This window comes from Natrix helvetica (assembly GCF_964273705.1).
Source record: "Natrix helvetica genome assembly, chromosome: 2".
Taxonomy (NCBI): Eukaryota; Metazoa; Chordata; class Lepidosauria; order Squamata; family Natricidae; genus Natrix; species Natrix helvetica.
In genome coordinates, this window is record NC_138552.1 from 100569252 (window position 1) to 100588711 (window position 19460).

General features: G+C 36.9%; 1 protein-coding gene across 1 annotated transcript in view; it reads right to left on the minus strand.

Annotated features, from left to right (window-relative positions):
• HOOK3 (hook microtubule tethering protein 3) overlaps positions 1-19460 on the minus strand; it is a 59136-nt gene that overhangs the window by 8749 nt on the left and 30927 nt on the right. Inside the window, exons 11-19 of the mRNA XM_081940564.1 lie at positions 18468-18669; positions 17389-17499; positions 16237-16324; positions 15756-15825; positions 14134-14274; positions 13011-13098; positions 9352-9386; positions 5329-5411; positions 3792-3892 (exon numbers count right to left, since the gene is read on the minus strand). Of these exons, the coding sequence (XP_081796690.1) occupies positions 3792-3892; positions 5329-5411; positions 9352-9386; positions 13011-13098; positions 14134-14274; positions 15756-15825; positions 16237-16324; positions 17389-17499; positions 18468-18669 (919 nt within the window). The remainder of the gene's footprint in view (positions 1-3791; positions 3893-5328; positions 5412-9351; positions 9387-13010; positions 13099-14133; positions 14275-15755; positions 15826-16236; positions 16325-17388; positions 17500-18467; positions 18670-19460) is intronic.

Here is a 19460-nt window from a genome sequence, read left to right on the forward strand (position 1 = left end):
AAAAGAAACTGAAGTTACCAAAGAATTGCCAACACTATCGGTTCATGAAGAACTAGTTGGGAAAATGGACCGAATGAAAGAAGCTAAAGAATATATTTGCCTAAACCTTTTGCCTTTAAAAAAAAAACCTTCAGCTACAATAAAAACAAATATTAATGGAGCTGTCAAAAATATTCCAAATGAAACAATGACCCAAATCAACCTGCTGATTTATGCCAGAGTCTATGCAACAACTCAAAAATTGGAACTTAAAATATGAAGGAATGAAGGCATTAAGGCAGGAAATCCTAAATGGAACATTTGTGTAGCATTGAAGAAAAAGAAAATTGGCAATGGGTTTGAGTAATTTGAAGAATCTGAGGCAAGGAAATTTGAAGAATAAGAAAATCAAAACTAGCCTGTGCATGAAGTACAACCTAGACAACAAAGAAATAGCAGACACTGCAGAATAATTGAAACAAATAGTGATGGCCATTGCAGAGAAGATCAACTGATATGACAATTAAATAATTCAATTCCATCAGAATTTGCAGTTTAGGGCAATACATTCTACAAAACCTTTGAAAATGGGAAACTACAAATAATAAAAAACCTGGCAAAGAAAAGACCTTGAATTTTGGACAACAGGAATCACAGTAAGAATGCAAATTGAAAACAGTCGAAATATCCAGCATGGGAGACATTAAGATAATTGAGAAATGCCCTGTGAGGTTAAGACTGAATGACAAATGATGGCTGACCTAAAATCTCTTATTAAGATTCATCGTAAAGTAAAATCTGTTTCCCCCCCTTCCCCCCTCTCCCCCAACAAACTAGGTTCCGATTCATGCCTGGGAAGAGTATTTTAGGGAGCTTTATACAGATCCTGACTATGCAACCAAGGAGAGCCAAGCTAGTTTGGACCAAAGTCCTTACTGGTCCCCCGTTACACCAGAAGAGATATCCCAGTTGATCGGAGCCCGATAAATTATCTAAAAAAGATAATAGAAATGACCGAGGCAATTATAGACTCATTAGTCTTCTAAGCGTTATTAGTAAACTGTATGCCAAACACCTAAATTATAAACTTCAAGATTGGCTAATCTCAGGGGGGATAATCAAAGACAAACAAGCCGGCTTTAGAGAAGGAAGATCTATGGTGGATCATATCTTGGTACACCACCATTTAGTACAAAAAAAATACATAAGATTAAAAAAAATCCTCTCTTTTTGTGGCCTTCCTTGATTTTAAGCAGGCCTTTGATTCAATATCCAGGATCACCCTCTGGGAGAAATTAATATGCACCACTATTGATAAACGCCTCCTCTTACAGAACCCTGATTTCCATCCTCCTAACCTAGCACAACGCAAAGTGCAACTCTCTTATATGCTGATGATGCCGCTATCATTTCACAAACCCCTGTAGGACTGAAGAGAGCAATTAGGGCAACACTCAGCTATTGCAGGCAAAACAAGCTGGTCCTTAACTTTGATAAATCAAAAAAATTAGTTTTTCCTAAAAGACCAAGCCAATACTCCTGGAAAATAAAGGTCATAGTTTGGAACAGGTTAGAACATTTAGATACCTTGGGGTGGTTTTCCACTCGCAAAGGACATGGAAGGCACACCTGGATCACACATTGCAAGTAGCCAATAGGTCCTCAAATGCAATTAAACATTTCTTTTATACAGGTGGAGGTCAGTTAGTACCTGCTCCCTTAAAATTTTTTGAGGCCAAAACATTGGCACAAATTCTATATGCGGCACAAACAGGAATCCTCGCAAAGAAAGACTTGCTAGAAACCATACAAACCAAATTCCTGCGAGACATCTTAGCTGCACCCAATGGAACTCCAAATGCCCAGTTAAGAACTGAGACAGGCATGCCTCAAATTCAGGTAAGAGCCTGGAAGATGATGATCATTCATTGGCTTAAAATGCATTTCTTTCCAGAGGGACTGTCCCCACTAGTGTTGATTGACAATTTCCCTTCCCCCTGGAAACAGGCAATTGATCACAAACTGGGCTCTTATGGGCTCTCACCGTTATTCTTAATGTCCCTAGGCTTTGATCAAGCAAAGCAAGTAGTACTTAATAGGATGAAGGACATGGAGTTCCAAGAAGAACTAAATAGGTTGCCTCTCCACTGTAGGGACAGAATCAAACAGGGTGTGTGGGAATCGGCAAGATATCTAAATGATCTGATCTTCCCAAAACAAAGAATAGCTTTCTTAGATTTAACATTCTTCCTTCAGCACTCCTCCAGGGCAGGTATAAGAGAACACCTATAGCAGAACGGGTTTGTATATGTGGTAAAGGAGAAGTGGAAGATAATTCACATGTTCTATTACACTGAGAGTCATACAGAGCTTGTAGGTCTGCACATATTCTCCCCTTATTAGAGAGATTACCAGGGAGGGCAGACAATTTTTATCTAGGCTTTCTCCTCCAGGACACTAACCCAGTTACCACGTGTGCAGTGGCAAAGTTCTGTGCTGCTGCAAACTCCATAAGGAAAAAATTGGCTACAGAAGTATAGTTGTCATCTTGTACCAATTATCTGGACATATCTCTAACAATCTTTGGACCATTGTATTTACTCCTATACTTAAACAGCGTTGCACCCAGGTAAACCAGGGAGTGACCCAAACAATCTGAGAACATGTATGTTATTTTCCACTTTTAATGTCAATACTTTTTAATTATATCTTAATGTCAGTGCTTTTTAACATATTGTAAAAACTAATGTGTATTGCTGGTCTTTGACCGTAATAAAGATTTACATACTTACTTACCCCCCCTCCCCCCACAATCTACCTTTACAATATGCCCATTTTGGTCTTGCTGGCTCTTATGTTTTCTCACTCTGTTTTAAAATGAATCTTCAAAGTGAAGTAATTCCATATTTGATTTAATATATGTTTTTGGACCTGGCTTGCTGAAGAACTCCTGCTTAGAATTCTCACTAATCAAGCAGCAGAACATCCTGACATAATTTCTGCTCAATCCAGCAGTTGAAATTATCATTGTTAAATGTGTCAGGTGAAAGGGAAGATACTTTCGAGGATCATTCCTCATTCAGTCCTTACCAGAATTAACAAAATAATAATAATAATAATTCAAAACTGTGCAGCAAATGGTGGTAAAGGAACAGTTTAATAACAGAAGCTGGAAGTGACAGTTCATAAATAAATTATCTTGCCACTCAATGACCAATATCAGTATCAATAACAATATAATTATATTAATAACAAATTGAGCTCTATTCATTCACCAATTTCTCATGGGGGTCAATCCGTTTGGGGATTAAAATTCTATTTTTTTAAATAAATGTATTAAATACAAACACAAGCATAAACACATCTTTATACGTATCCAGTCATCTTCAAATACGTTGGCCATGACTAATGAGAAGGAAGGAGTCACTGGAGAAGAGCCTAATGCTGGGAAAGGTTGAGGGCAAAAGAAGAAGGGGACGACAGAGAATGAGGTGGCTGGATGGAGTCACCGAAGCAGTCAGAGTGAGATTAAATGGACTCTGGGAGATGGTAGAGGACAGGAAGGCCTGGAGGAATGTTGTCCATGGGGTCGCGATGGGTCGGTCATGACTTTGCAACTAACAACAACAGTCATCTTGGGTTTTAATTAATTCTTTTGAAAATAGATTTAAATGAAATAAGACATAATGTAAAGCATCCAAAGCTGCAGTTCAGAGACTAATTATTAGCTATTCTACATTATGTTAGCACCCTTTGACTCTCTGTCAAAGTTGTAGAGGGAGGACAATGCTAGCAAAACATGAAATACTTACACTTTTAGCTTTTTCCAAATATTTTTTGTATCGTTCTTCCATTTGCTTCATTTCTTCTTCTTTTTTACACAAAGCTTCTTGCAATTCTTCTATTTTGAGTGCTTTATTTGCAGAAGATATCACATTTCAGAATAATGCAAAGGTTTAAGAATTTTGAGATATTAGACATACTAAACAGCAGATTAAATCAGATTAAATACAATGAAGAAACATGAAAACTAGAATATATATTTGAACTATAACTACAAGCAATTCTAAAAAGTGGGTGAAACCCAACTGGCGGTTGATCAGTACAAATTTCTGTTTCTGATTACAAATAAGAAGTGGATGGCATCTACATTAAGCAAATATGTGTCTGGCACTATGGCAGCCTTGCCTTAAATGTTTGTATAGTTATACACAAATTTTATGTGTATACCTACAAATATAGCTTATTTTTCCAAACAAGCTACACAACCCAAAGCCGTATTTACAGTGAGTGCATAAAGGTAGTCCTTGACTTACAACCACAACTGGGACCAGAATTTCTACTGTATTTCTGTATAGTTATAAAGTGGATAATCACAATACTAGACACAATTTTACCTTCATTTTTGCCATTGTTATCATGTAAATCTTGACTCTACGTAGGAAAAAAACTGGCTGGGAAAGTCACAAATCATGATCATGCAACAACAAGACAATGCCATTGTTGTAAATGTGAGTCAGTTGCCAAGTGCCCGATGACCTCTGAGGCAATGCAACGGTTATGCCTTCAAGGGTGGACCATAAATCACTGTTTCCAAGGCTGTCATAATTTCAAACCATTATTAAACAAAAGGTCATGATTAGTGTTCAGAAATCTACTTTGAGAATTTCCCCAAGCAGCCATAGTAGTAGTCCCTTACCTACAACCATAATTGAGCTCAAAATTTATGTTACTAAGCAAGACAATTTTTGTCCCATTTTACAACCTTTTTTGTTACAGTTGTTAAGTGAATCTGGCTTCCCCACTGACTTTGCTTATCAGAAGGTAGTAAAAGCTGATTATATGACCCCTGGACACTGCAACTGTCATAAATATATGCCAATAGCCAAGCATCCAACTTTGCTCATGGGGCTGCTGTGATGGTCATAAGAATGAAAAATGATCATAGGTCACTTTTTTCAATGCCATTGTAACTTTGAAAAGTCTCTAAATGAATGGTTGTAAGTCAAGGACTACCTGTACTATAATTTCTAAGGAGTCTCTATGTATTGCAGGATGTTGAAAGAAGAAAACAGAGAGGTTTATGTATATTTCATTTCTGCTAGTGAGTGTATTACATTCAAGTATATGCTTACTCCATGACCCAAATAATAAAGGAACAATTAACCAGGTTTTGTTTCATTAACAAAAATAAATACTGCATAGCAACTAGCTGAAACACTAGGCTTTAGAATAAGAGCTGTGTTTAAGATCTTTATTCACAGCTTGGGGGGGAAATAAGCAAATATCTCTGAGCTTTAAAAATCAGTTGCAATTAAATTATTTGAAATTAAAAAAAAAACTACTCACAACTATTGTTATAACGGGGTTCTAAATCTTCAATGATTGCCCGTTTCTTCTGAAGCTCATTATTAGCTTCATGAAGCTTTTCACTGCAAAAAAGAAACGAATGTGCACATAAAACAACTGCTTTGTCACTCTTAATTGGATCAATATTAAAGAAAGAAGAAATTAGGATACTATAACTGTGGATGATTTCAGCAAAGAAATAAGAGTTTTGTCAAAAACTAGTATTAGCTGCTAATTATGTTTGTTCTGATTTTTGCTTTGGGGCACTGAGGATCCTTAGAAATAGGTGAAATTAAGGAAGAAGTAATGAAAGTAAAGAGACAAGGGAACTTTAGAGATTGTGTATGTGGCTACAGATTATTTATGGTGGGTTGGAGAATATTAAGTGAAAAGAAATGCTGAAAAAGATGGAAAGTGGAGGAACCAGTACTATGCCTAGGTCCATTCCTGTTGATAAGGAAGAAATGATGTTCTTGTTTGCAAGAGAATACAGTAAGGCGGCTGCAGCCATCACCATTAGAAGGGGAGCAAGAGGTCAATGGTGGAGGCAACAGATGTGGAGCCAACCTCTTGGAACAATGAACTCTGCACACAGAGCTCCCTAAAGAGCTTTTTTTAAGGTACTCGGGAAATTACTGGGGTTATTTTTGGAAGGCAAGGGAACTTTGAGGAGAGGCGTTGGGTAGGCTACTGCAGGAGGAGAGGAACCTGCATTTTCATTCATTTCTCTTCTTCTATGGCTTTCAACACTGTTTAGTATGGCTACTGATAAGGTGCACTAGTCCAATTATGACATTCAATCATGATGGCTGTAAGGAGACTCGGGGTTTCATTAGATCTGTTATTTGAAGCTCTTAGCTGTTTATCTGATATGTATTAGCAATTTATCTTGCAGATGAATTTCTATCCATAGGTACTGTTGCATTTGTATTGCTTGGAACTTTATTCCACAACCGTAAACAAAAAAAAAAGTTAGTATATACAAATATAGTATGCCACAGTACTATATACAAATACGTGAAGACTATATACACATAGAGGGATAATAAATACTGTTAACAATATAACCGCATCATTAAATGTCAAACATTAATAGCTCTTCATTAGAAATCCTCTTTCTGTTAAAAAGTAGAAGTTATCAATATCATAGCTACCCGTATAAATTAATAGACTTAAAATGTCTTTGAATATTAGTAGGTCAGGTCAGTAATTAAAGCTGTGTGAAAAAGTCCTGCATGGTTTACGGTTTATGACATTTTTTGGATAGGCCATTGATTTTATGCTAACTGCTATGCAAATATTGTTACATTTAAATAAATACAGGTGGTTTTTAAGTGAAAAGCATAAGCTTTTTGCAATTTGGTGCTGTTTGGATGGGGATTGTGAATTTTCTTGCATGCTTACAATGACTATTAAAACAGATTAACTGATGCATACCCAGTGGCATACGTGTTGTAATTACTAAGGCCAATGCTAGTATTTTGTTAACATTTGTATTGTTTGTGGCCCTGAAAAGGACCATTTAGGTAACCAAACATGGTTACTAATATGAAATTAGCCACCCTTATTGCTTATCACCAGGCGGCATCGCTTCGGCGTGGACTGTATAAGCCTTTGCACATGATTTTTGGTGACAATGTGGTGCCAGGCTGCAATAATGGATTCAATCAGTTCCTGCTTGGTCTTCAAATGCTTCTTGCTTATTTTGTAACTAATCTTGGCTCACAAGTTCTCAATTGGGTTCAAATCCGGGCTCTGAGCTGGCCAATCCAGGAGTTGAACACCATGCTTCTTCATCCACTGCTGGATGGACTTGGCTCGATGACAAGGAGTGTTGTCATCCTGGAAGTAAAAGTCCTTCCCTACAAATTGCTGAGCTGAAGGAAGCATGGTCTTTTCCAGGACTCCAACATACTGCTTGAAATTCATAATTCCCTGCATGATTTGTATCCGATCAATACCAGAAGCAGCGATACAGCCCCAGATCATCACGTGCAATGGATGCTTCACAGACAGATTCAGGCAGTACGGCCTAAATTCTTCAGCTGGAAATCTTCTGACATACTTATTGCACTGATTCCCAGTCAAATAGAAATTGCTCTCGTCACTGAAGAGGACCTTGGCCCACTGTTCGTTGGTCCACTTTGCATACTCCTTGGCCCATGCACGCCGACGAGAGCGGTGAGCATCTGTGAGCAAAGGTTTGCTTCGAGCCCTGCAGCCTTTGAGCCCTCTGGCAAGCAGTCTGCGACGCACTGTGCTTGTGCACACTTTTACATCACATGTATCACCACACATTCTTATAATCTGAGGCGAGATGAGCTTCCTGTCAGCCATCAAAAGGCGTTGCAGAGCCCGGTTTTGCCATTTTGTTGACTTTCTTGGTCTTCCAGAGAGGAGCCTGTCATCAACTGAACCAATTATTTGATATTTTCCAACCACTCTGCTCACTGTGGTGCGATGGCATTTAACTCTCTTGGCTATTTCTGTACAGGAGTAACCCTCTTCATGAAGCACAATAATGTGATGCCGCTGGTCAGTACTGGTGAAAGCAAAGGCCTTCATCCTTGCCCACAGCCAGAGCCAAATTAAATTTCTCAATGCTTTTCATGCTTATTTATAGTCAGAGAGTTTTGACAACATTGATTGGCTCATAGATTTAGCCGCTGTGCATTTTGATTGGTGAGCCAAAGTTCGCTGCTGATTGGCTACTTTCGATTCTAACATTCCCAAAAATTCAAGTTGTGTTTATTTTAGCACATAAACTCACTCAAAACCTTAAAAAGACTTTGGTTATATTAATAAAAATTATGCATCTCAATCCAACTACAGAAATTTTCATCAAAGTACTGTATTTTTCGGAGTATAAGATGCACCGCAGTATAGGATGCACCAAGATTTTGAAGAGGCAAATTAAAAAAAAAAGTTTTTGCCCTCTGCAGACCTCCCAAAAACGGCCCGTTTTTCACAAAAATGGGCCCCTTTTTTCAAAAAAGGGCATGAACAGCCTTAGGAGGCTTATAGAGCGTTCCTGGGGGCTGGTGGGGGGGGAGAATTGAGCAAAAAATAGCCCGTTTTTCACTCATTTCTGCCCTCCCGAGTCCCCAGGAGCACTCTGAAAGCCTCCTAAAAGCTATGCACAGCCATTTTGGTGAAGGGGGCGGGGTTTCAGGAGGCAAAAAAATGCTGTATTCAGTGTATAAGACGCACCCAGATTTTCAGCCTCTTTTTTGAGGAAAAAAGGTGCGTCTTATACTCCAAAAACACGGTACTAATTTTGCGTGGTTTCTATGAGTGAAAAGTTGATTAAACATGTAAATACAGCTTAAAACTGAAAGCGTGCAGGACTTTTTCACACAGCTGTATGTTGTTGGTTTGAGCTCCGAGCTTGGCAATTTGGTTGCAAAAGTTTTGTCCCCATTCAAGGAGATTTCTTCACTGAAAATGTTTCCTTGAATGGGGATGAAACGTTTGGAACCAAATTGCCAAGCTTGGAGCTCAAACCAAACAACATAATTAATAGAATTATATAGTAGAATAATAGAATTATTGGGAAGCGGGAGAGTGAATATACACAAACATATAAAATCACACACACACTTTACCCCACACCAATCCCAAATACACAGATCTCTCTTTTTTAACTAGCCAGTATGACTTTGGCGATAACATATTCACTTTGGCGATAACATATTCACTTCCACTCAATACTGACTTCTTATAAAGATATTACTACTTTAAATTAATAATTGTATCAATTCTGCTTGCTAACTTATATAATAAGAAAATTCCTACTTCAAACCATGATTTAAACATTTTATCAAATTATTAGATATTATTTCTGTGTCCTATGGAATAAGTTTATTAAACTAAGAATACACACTATAGATTCACATCAGGAGGTAAGAGTCTCAGAATTAGTATTAATATACTCAACAATTTTAAATGATTCTATCCTAATTATTCTCCACAAAATAAAAAATATTTATTATTATAAAAACGAGGAATATTTTTATTACTTACAGATGTTCATCAAGTTTCTTTTTCAGAATGACCGACTATAAATGAAAAGGAAAAAAAGAATTATTTGAAACAAACAAAGCTATATACTTTTATCTATATTTTTAACTGAAACAGGATTGGCATTCAGGACAAAGAACTTATGGGGAAAAGGACTAGGCTGCCTAATTTCCCTCCTCATGTGTTTATATGCAAATTCAAGGTATTTATCGATGTCTTCATATGCCAAAGCATCTCAAAGCAGTTTATAATAAAAACAGTAATACAAGTAATTAAAAATACTTAAAACAATGCAAACAATATAAAACAGTATTCTCTTTTAAAAAGTCCCTAAAAGATATAGCAAGTCTTTTTTTCTTTCTTTCTAACATTCAAATTGAGAAGGGTTGGATGAAAGAGTGAGTTCTGAATATGTTCCTATAATTTGTTAAGTCAGGTGCTCCACCCAAAAGTCAGGATGAGGGCTTTCCACAACATCAGTGCTCTTCACAGGGAAGGCCACCCAATATTCAGCAACTCTTGGTTTACAGAGCAGGATCATGTCTGATGATTTCAGTGACTAACCCAGGCTAGTAACATGAAGGCAACTTGGATCAAGTTACTGAGGGGTTAATATATCCTTAAAACCTTGAAAATAGTTCAACAACTAACTGGCAGCCAATACAGCTACTTCAAAAGAGCCATAAAGGCTACATAGCTACATGTGTCACTCAGCAACTTAGTTGATGCAACGTGTACCCAATACAAGAGCAGACCCATATAGAGGACATTGCTATAATTTAAGTATGAAGTTACAAGCATGTGAATGACTATAGCTAGACTATCCCTGTACAAGAACGGACATAATTTGTACAGCATATCAGCGAACAGCAAAAATTCTAACCACAGAGTTCACCTGCATCTCCAATGATAATAATAACTTTAGAAGTTCCTCCCTCTTTCTAAAGGAGTGAAACACCATTTACAACAGATTAAATGCTCCAACTCTGAATCAAGGAGCCACCCAATCCAAAGCCTCCATCTTGTTCAGAATCAGTTTTATTTTAAAGGAAGTCCTCGACTTACAACTGAAATTGCTGCCAAAATTTCAGTTATTAAATGAGATATTTGTTAAGTGAGTTTTGCCCCATTTCACAACCTTTCTTGCCATAGTTAAGTGAATCATTGCAGTTGATAAGTTAGTAACCCAGTTGTTAAGTGAATCTGGCTTCCCAGTTGACTTTGCTTGTCAAAAAATGGCAAAGGGTAATCACATGACCTTGGGACACCGCAACGGTCATAAGTATGAACCAGTTCCCAAGCATCTGAATTTTGAACACATGATCATGGGGATGCTACGAAGGTCGTAAGCGTGAAGAATGGTCATAAGTCACTTTTTTCAGTACCGCTGCCATTTTGAGTGGTCATTAAATAAACTGTTGTAAGTCGAGGACTACTTATACTAGTATTCAACTACTCTATTACCACATCCAGAGTATGCTTCAGAATATGCGCAATTTCTATAACAAAGAAGCCGAATGTCATCAACCCATTGTTGACATCTAGTTGTCCCCAGCTGTTAAAAAGTGATGAGGACACAACAAAAGCTACCAAGCTGTAAAGGCAGTCATCCAATCTATGCCACCTTCTCTGAAATTATCCCTGCAAGTAATTTAACACAGTGCCCTTAATCCTTAACTCACTGAGATAATCCAAGAGCATATTGGGGTCAATGGTGTCAAAAGCCATTAAGAGTTCAAACAAAATCAACAAGAGTGATGTTCCCTTTATCTCTTTTCCAGAGACAGGGAGACATGAATTGATTTGCTCCCAAAACCAATCTCCAGACTGAGATGAAAGAACTGTAAATATAATACAATTTAACAGCATTATAGCTGGGACTAAATGTTAAAATGTCTTTTACAGAAATTTTACAGTGGATATTTTATGGATAATATATATTTCCATTGGTATTTTAAGTGTTTCGCCTTTAAATCACCAGGAGTGTCTGGCAGATCTGGTAAGAATCAATCCAACAAACCAACAATATATTTATTTGGGGAAGCTCACATATGACAACACCAAAGCCCTTTCCATGGTGTGAAAACACAAGAGGAATAGTGTGCATGTATGTTTTGGAATTATCTGATTACTTGCACCAGGATTTCACATAAATTCTGATATTATAAAGGAATTTTATACTATATTAAACCCTCTCAACTAAATATAAATATAAGGTCCATGTCATTTGAGAAATAATTTGAGGAAACCCCTCATGGATTAAATTTATAATTTAGGTGCAACTTCAGACATTTCCAATCATTTGTATACCTGTTTCTAGGAAAACATGCCAGACTTGTGTAGAAGCTGCCAGAAGGACAAGACGTAGAAAAATAATCAAACAACAGATAGCACATAGCATGCAAGAAAGAATTAAGATATTGTCCAATTAAATGTTTGTTTAAAACATTTGAGTCACAAATGAGACTGAATCAGAGCAGGTTGAAATAAATAGGAAGCCATACTCACAATAGCCTTGTGCAGAAACCCATGCCAAGAGACAGAGGCGACAGTTTAGTACGAAGTGAACAGCAGCCAACAGAAGGAAACTATTTAGTATCTTTTCTGAAGAATATACAATTAAAGCAAGGCATTCTCACACAGCATGCACATTATCTTCTCTTTCTGTGCTCTCTAAGGTTTCTTTCTCCTATCTCTTCCTCTAGAGAATTCTGAAAAACTATCACAAAGGTGTGTTAAGGATAGGAGTGAGTGTTCGTACTCAAAGCAGATATACAGTAAACAAGGTAACTTTATGAAAATATGAACTCAAATATATAAAACAGTAAAAAAGGAATTATTATAATCCCAACCTTTTTTTGCATGTACAAGGTTTTGATGCAATATGTACATAACAGTCTGCTGAATGCAAACTAGTATATAGTCTATGTTGGAGACCAACAAATATAATGCTTATATTTTATCCAAAACATCAGGTTCTTATTTGTATAATGTTCATTTTTAAATGATATTTCAGTAATGATTGGTCATATAATGTACAAATCTAAAACTGCCATGCTCACAAAATTAAAGGGGAGGGCATTGGGAGTCTCAGCACTTATGGCAGTCTTGTGCTGCGAACATATTAAGCCATTTATCAGTTTCACTTGCTCCAATGCGTTTATCCTTCTTAGAAGGTAAAATAGCACCCTCACGTTATCATGGCTCCAATGCTGCAAATTAATGTGGACTACATTGATATATATTGTCTGTCAGAAGATGAATCTTTCTATCGAGTAAATTATTAGCTACCCAGAAAGCTGTAGTTTTTACTGCTGCCACCTGTCCTGTATAGGTTTAAAGCTGGATGCCAGCCGAGTCTCCAGCTGAAAATATCTACTCCAAACCCACCCCATCTCAGCTATTCTTTGACTATCCCATCAGATAAGACTTTTTTTAACCACCAGCTTTTCTTTTGAGAATATCAACGGGATTTCATTAAAAGGATAGGGGGGCAAGGAGGTAGGCAGTTCATCAATAAAAAGATTAGAAACAGAAAATAGCATTGCTTTACCTTTATATACAAAGGTAATGAAATTTGACAGAAAAATTAATATGATTAGCAGGAAAGTAGGGGGCACTAGAACTTTTAGGGCCATGTATTTGTGTATCTTTTCACTTACATCTTCAGCTTTTGATCCTTGTTCCTGCAAAGACTTCTGTAATTCTTCAACCTGAGATTGTACTTCAAGCAATCTCTGGTTTACAAGCCTAGAAGTAAGAAACAAGATTTAACTTTTAAGAAGCAATGATGGGTTTATTTTTCTCCTTAAAAAAATCATCTGCTAGTCAAGGATCTTGTGGGTGTTTAGAAATATTTGTGGAAATAATGGCCTCAAGGTTTTATTTTCTTATTAGCACATTCTCCTGTCCTTCAAATGAAACAATAGTACTAAGTCTCTTTCTAATTATGGTAGAAGTCAATGAAATCACAAATAAGACTACGTGAAATACAGTTGTTCTTTTAATGAAGTGGATTAGTTTGCTGCCATGGCTCCATGCTACTTCTCATTCTCCTTTTTCCAGCATCTCTAGCAGTTCAAGACCACACTGCTAAAATACACACCAAACTATTGATTTTTCTCAATGCAGTTTCTTGAGTTCTTCAAATGGAACCAGCACAAAAATGGGTACCAATAGTCGTCTTCTTTTTCTCTTTTTTACCGCCTCTTTTACTGCTTTGGATGTCTAGGGAAATGCCAAGTTCTGATTCTTGCTCTTCTGGCGACCTTAAACTCTCTCAAATTGCAACCTATCTCATCTATATCGTAACAGTGGTAACAGGATTAAGTAAGGGATTGCTAGGAGTGGGCAATGTATAGTGTGGCCTTGTGCCAATGGTCTGTTACGGTAGCCATGAAGGCCATCCTGGGTCACTCTGAAACATCCTTGCCAAAGGGCTCTGGTGAAGTTGCGACAGGCCAAGCAATCCTCAACGGATAATATATTGCTACCAAAAAAGTATAACTAGGTACATATAGCAAAACCTGTATTAAGCTCAACACATATTTTGAATAAGAAACATTCAAAATGCCCTTTTTTAAAAAGGACAAACATTCTGACCCTTACTCTAGTGATGATACTACCTCATCATCCCAATATATCTTTGAAGTCTTCAGAATTAACATAAACAATGATGTGCAGTCCCAGCTAAAAAATGTTCCTTTTAATATCTTTAGAGTAGAAGCAAGTGGTCCCAATCCACTTCTACCCCACTAGCCTAAAAGAAAAACACCACCTTCTTACCTGTTCTCTGTTTCTAATTCATTCTTTCTCAGATTGGCGTCATCCAAGAGACTCTGCAGCAAAGCAATCCTCTCATTGTCAGAGCCCTCCTGGTGAAGTTTTAGCACTCTGTTTTCATGTTGAAGGCGAATAAGCTTTTCCCTTGAGAAATGAAGCAGGAGTAATGAAATAGTGTCACTCTCTGGGAAAGATCAATACCATCACTAAAGAAAGTATGCATTGTGAAATAACCCTCCTACATTAATTGGACAGCATCTAACTACTTTGGATCATTTTTTCTCAATAAATAAACACATTTGTTTAATTCAGTCCTCTTGATCTAGTTTTAGGACTTGTGTTAGGTCATATGTACGCAGAAATAATGAAAAGCCACAAACGTTTAGCCCCTCCCCCTATAGCTTAATCTAGTTGACAACATCGTTATACATCTCCAGTCTTTCTATTCTTGCAAACCATTTTGCTTCCATCATATCTACACGCTACTTCATATATTGTATGTGTTATCGCTTCTCTTTTTCAAGGTCTAATCAGTTCCACCCATTCATGTTCTTTCCTTTAAAAAAAAATTTGGCGCGCCAAACCGGCAGTAATGCTGGTAGCAATCCATCCCTGCAGTAAATATAATCAATTTGCAAATCTTCTCGTGTAAAATAGACCATATATCCGTGATGGCGAATCTATGGCATGCGGAGCCATTTATTAGGGCACGCGAGGCGTTGCCCTGTCAGCTCCAGCACGCATGCGCATACTTGCTAGCTAACTTCGGCCTTCTTTTTCGGTCGTTTTTCACCCTCCAGAGGCTTCCTTGAAGTGCGAAAAACCACCCAACGCGTAAACCAGAAGTTCAGGAACGGACTTCCGGTTTGCACATTGGCCCGTTTTTCGCTCCCGGAGGCCTCAGGGAAGCCTCCTAAAGCCTCCGGAGCACGAAAAACAGCCCTACAGACAAACTGGAAGTCACCCTTCCTGAACTTCCATGTTGCTCGTACGGCCATTTTTCTCCCTCGAGCCTTCAGTGAAGCTCCTGAAGCCTCCGGAGGGCCTCTTGGGGGGCTGTTTTTGCCCTCCCTAGACTTCTAGAAAGTTTCTGGAGTTTGTAGAGGACGAAGAAAGTGTGCCAAAAGCGGGGGCTGATCGCGCGCGCATGCATGCTGGGGTCGCATGCATAGCACTATGGGTGTGGGCATGCCCGCGCACGACCCCCCTGCGCTCCCCCCATTTTTGGCACGTGACCCAAAAAAGGTTAGCCATCACTGCCATATATATTCCCAATCTCCCTTTATTCAACAGGGTCTTCAATGGTTTGGTTTAGTTTAGTTTAGCTTAGTTTATTTTAGTTTAGTAGATAGAATGCTTTTTTTAAAAAAAAATGAAAAGAGGAGAAAGGAGATAAAAGTACACTCACAATTCTTTTGAAATTCAAGGAAGGATTAAATTGATTCAGGCCTACTAGAGATTTATTTTTCAAATATTTGCCTGAGGAACATTAAACCCTTTTTCAGTAAATTTAAAGGGAGACTGGGCAAGATCAGTAAGAACTATTAATCTTAGTCCTGATAAAATGTCAGCAATATATGAAGTTAAAAGTGTGACCATATAAAAACATTTTATGTTTATCTTACTTTATTTCTGGAGTAATAATTTCTGCTGCCAAACTGTCAGAAGATTCTTGACCTTCCAAAGGTAATAATCCTTTTTTAGGGAATGGAGAAGAAAGAAAATATTAAACAGGATAGAATAGTAAAGATGAAAAAAATACTGTGGTTGCAGTTTAACTCTCTCCTATCCAAACCCAATAAATACCTAAGTATGCAATTCAGAGTAAAAAAAAAAATAGCAAAACATTATCCTCTCATAAAAATATCCCTTAAAATATACATTTTCAAGCCTCCAATAAAAATTTGCAATCTGGTAAATAGCGATTTGTCCTAATTCTTGCTTAAGCATCTACAATATTCATTAAATAATTTACATGACAAATAGTTCCTAAGTAAGTACTATTTCTTTCAATGCTCTTAACAAGAGACAAAAATTGAAAAAGTGATGCAAGTTTTAATAAGGGATATAATTTTCTCATAAACCATTACATTTCCAGAATCTTACCTGAAGTAGTTAGTTGTCCTTCTTGTGCTTTTATGCAATGGATCTCTTCAATTGTTTCCTTTAAAGAATCTCTTTCTGTCCTTAGCCGCTACAGTTTGAAAAGAAAGATGTTTCACTATTCCAGTAGACAGTTCATAAAGGATGAAGTTATGTTACAGATAGTTCTCGTCTTACGCTCACAATTGGGACCAGAATTTCAGTCATAAGTCGGGATGATTATAAAGTGAGTCATCATTTCATTGGTCATGATTTTGCAATCATTTTTATTGCAATTGTTAAATGAATTACCACAGTCATTAAGCAAATCCAGCTTCCCCAATTGATTTTTTTTTCTCAGAAACCAGCTGGGAAGATCACAAATGACAACCGGTTTTAAATGCAAGCCAGTTGACAAGTGGCTGAATTGTGATTACGTGACTGCAGGGGTAGTGAAGTGGCCCTGTGAGAATAGGATCACAGTTGCATCACAGTTTGTTCATGTTCAGATGGCATTTCACTAGCATTTGTACTTCCTTGTCACATATTTTACAATTACATACTTAAAATTCTAAAATCTATTATGAGTTTAAATTAAAAGGAAAATAAGTTAACTAATACTTCTGAAGTATATAACAGGTTGGAATAATAAAATGGGAAGGAATATTTAATTATTTATCACATAACATGGCCCAATATTTCTGGAGGAAAACTATTAAAATCCATGAAACTTTTTAACAATAATCTTAGATTAATAATAAAGTTAGCAGGAATCATATTGCTATAATGTTTCATATTAATGGAAGCAAGTCAAGAAAACTAGGTGAAAAGTCTACAATTGATTATCATGATACAGATGCAACTGTAAAAAAGAACTGCAGTACATTATGGTTTATCAATAGAGCAATGCTTGCTTAAGTACGCTAGCTCATCACAAAACTTCTCATTATCCCTGTGCTACTATAACTTATCGTCCCTGTGCAACTCTTTACTCTGTTCAGTTTATTATTATATCTTTATATAGATTATAGGGAAAGATAACCTAGCTGAATATACACAGATAAAGAGTTCAAACTTTATTATGAGAAATGAGACAAAGAAAATGAAACAGCCAATTTAATTATCAATATTTTAAGCATAAAAGGGAACAGCAACATTTATATGTTGAATACATACATCTTTTTCTTTTTGGAAACTATCTACTTTTTCTTTCAGCATCTTGTATTCATATTCTAGTTTGTCTGCTTTTTTGGATTCTTCAGACAATCTGTTTTGAAGTTCAACCACCTGCAATAGCAAGAAGGATCACAATGTATTGATATAAAAGTGTAAATCTTCATTAAGAGCCAGTAATAAATTTAAGATAAATCACCGCAACTTTTAAATTGATATTTTCCTTTTCCTTCCTTCTGTCCTCTTCAGCTTCTCATTTCAATTAATCAGACATATTCAAGTCTACAACTATGGCATTTCAATGGCAATCAGTACTATTGGAAAAAATCAGTACTGTTGGGAAACCTGGAATGATAGTCTTGCACTCAGAAACATGCAATGGTTTATTCTGTACTGATTGCTAAGTTTTAATATAATAATTTACTGTTATGAGAAGAAACCTAAGCAAATTTATATATATTCCCTGTGTCTCTTAGTTTGACCAATGTGGAGTGTCTGAAGCTTCTACTTAAGGTAATGGGAAAAAATATTGCAATATATTAAGTGATAGCAATGTTAATAATTGGACGCCTAGCATTGAAAATAACACGTCTTTATTGATGAAAGAATAAGATCAATTAACATCCCACAATCACTACACTATTTCCCATTTTGATTTGGCAAAATTATACTTCCTATTCAAATCTGTTCTTTTATTGAGATATGTAACAAATAGAAATGAATACAATAAGGAAATATGCCAACAGATACAAATGAAAAAGAAATTGGCAAAAAGAATTTGATTTGAAAAGTTATCTGACTCCCAAATGACTTTACATAATTAAAAAAGAAGGGGAAAAAAACCAATTACAATTTAACAGAGAAAACAACATGAGACAAAATCTCTCAACACGTAACCAGAAAAAAAACACCCCTAAGGGTTTGGCAAACAACCTAACCTTAGGCCTGGGAGCACACCATGCCTATTCTAGCACCCAAGCCACACCACACCACATTGGCTCTCAGGAGAAAATGGCAAAATGACTGGCATAAATTATTTTCAAGACAGTCAAAATTATATTTTTGTTCATTCCTCTCCTCACCTGCCTCTTATACGTTTCCAATTGGCTGCGAGCTGCATTGGCTTTCCTCAGTTCTTCTTCCAAGCTCACCGTGTTTTGCATGTACATTGTGTTTTTCTCTTCCAAAAGTTTTACTTGCCTCCGAAGGTCTCCAAGATCTTCTAGCTTCTTTTTGTACGATTCTACTTGGCTTTCTAACTTGGCTACTTTGTCAGATGAGTGCCTGGAAAGAGAAGTGTTGCTAAGACTCAATAATTAGAATCTCTTTGCAGATATATTTTAGTTTATTGGAAGAGTAGCCTCAGATTCATCTATTTTAAGTAAATATTAAAGCTGTGCTACTTGCAGGGAAATGGGACAGGAAAATATGTTCAGCAATTCTTGATCTTCACTGAATACAGGGTATATACCTGACTGCATTCAGCCATGGCACATTGGGACTTTCCAGTGTTGGGACCTCAATCCTCTTGGGAACAGACAACAAAAAAGCCAATTTTTCTTTTTGTATTTGGAGGAACACTTCCAAACTTGGAGAGGTCACTCTAGCCAATCCTATGTGTCCCTAGAGAACTTGCCAATTCATCATCTAAAATCTCATTTCAGCTGACAAAGAATTAAAAAGATGAATTCATAACAAATTAATAAAGACATAATCATCCTACAGCATAATATAAAACTGCCCAATCTATAGTAAATGGACCACTACTGCCCCAAAAATGAAGATGGGACCGAGCAATACAACGATAAAAAATCCATGTCTAGTTCTCACAGTGATTTAACCTGGAAGTAGAATTTAAGCATCCAAATAAGTTTACATTGGTGTTAGTGATCTTGCTTACTATAGTACTTTATATTAATTGGAGCTACTGGATAATTATTATTGAGCATAACCAACTATGCAGGGTATCTGAGAGATCACCTTTTTCTAAGAGTCTCTACCCATCCAACTAGATCAAGCAGAATTGGCACGCTGCAGATCCCAACAGTCAAAGAATGTTGACTGATGGGAACCAA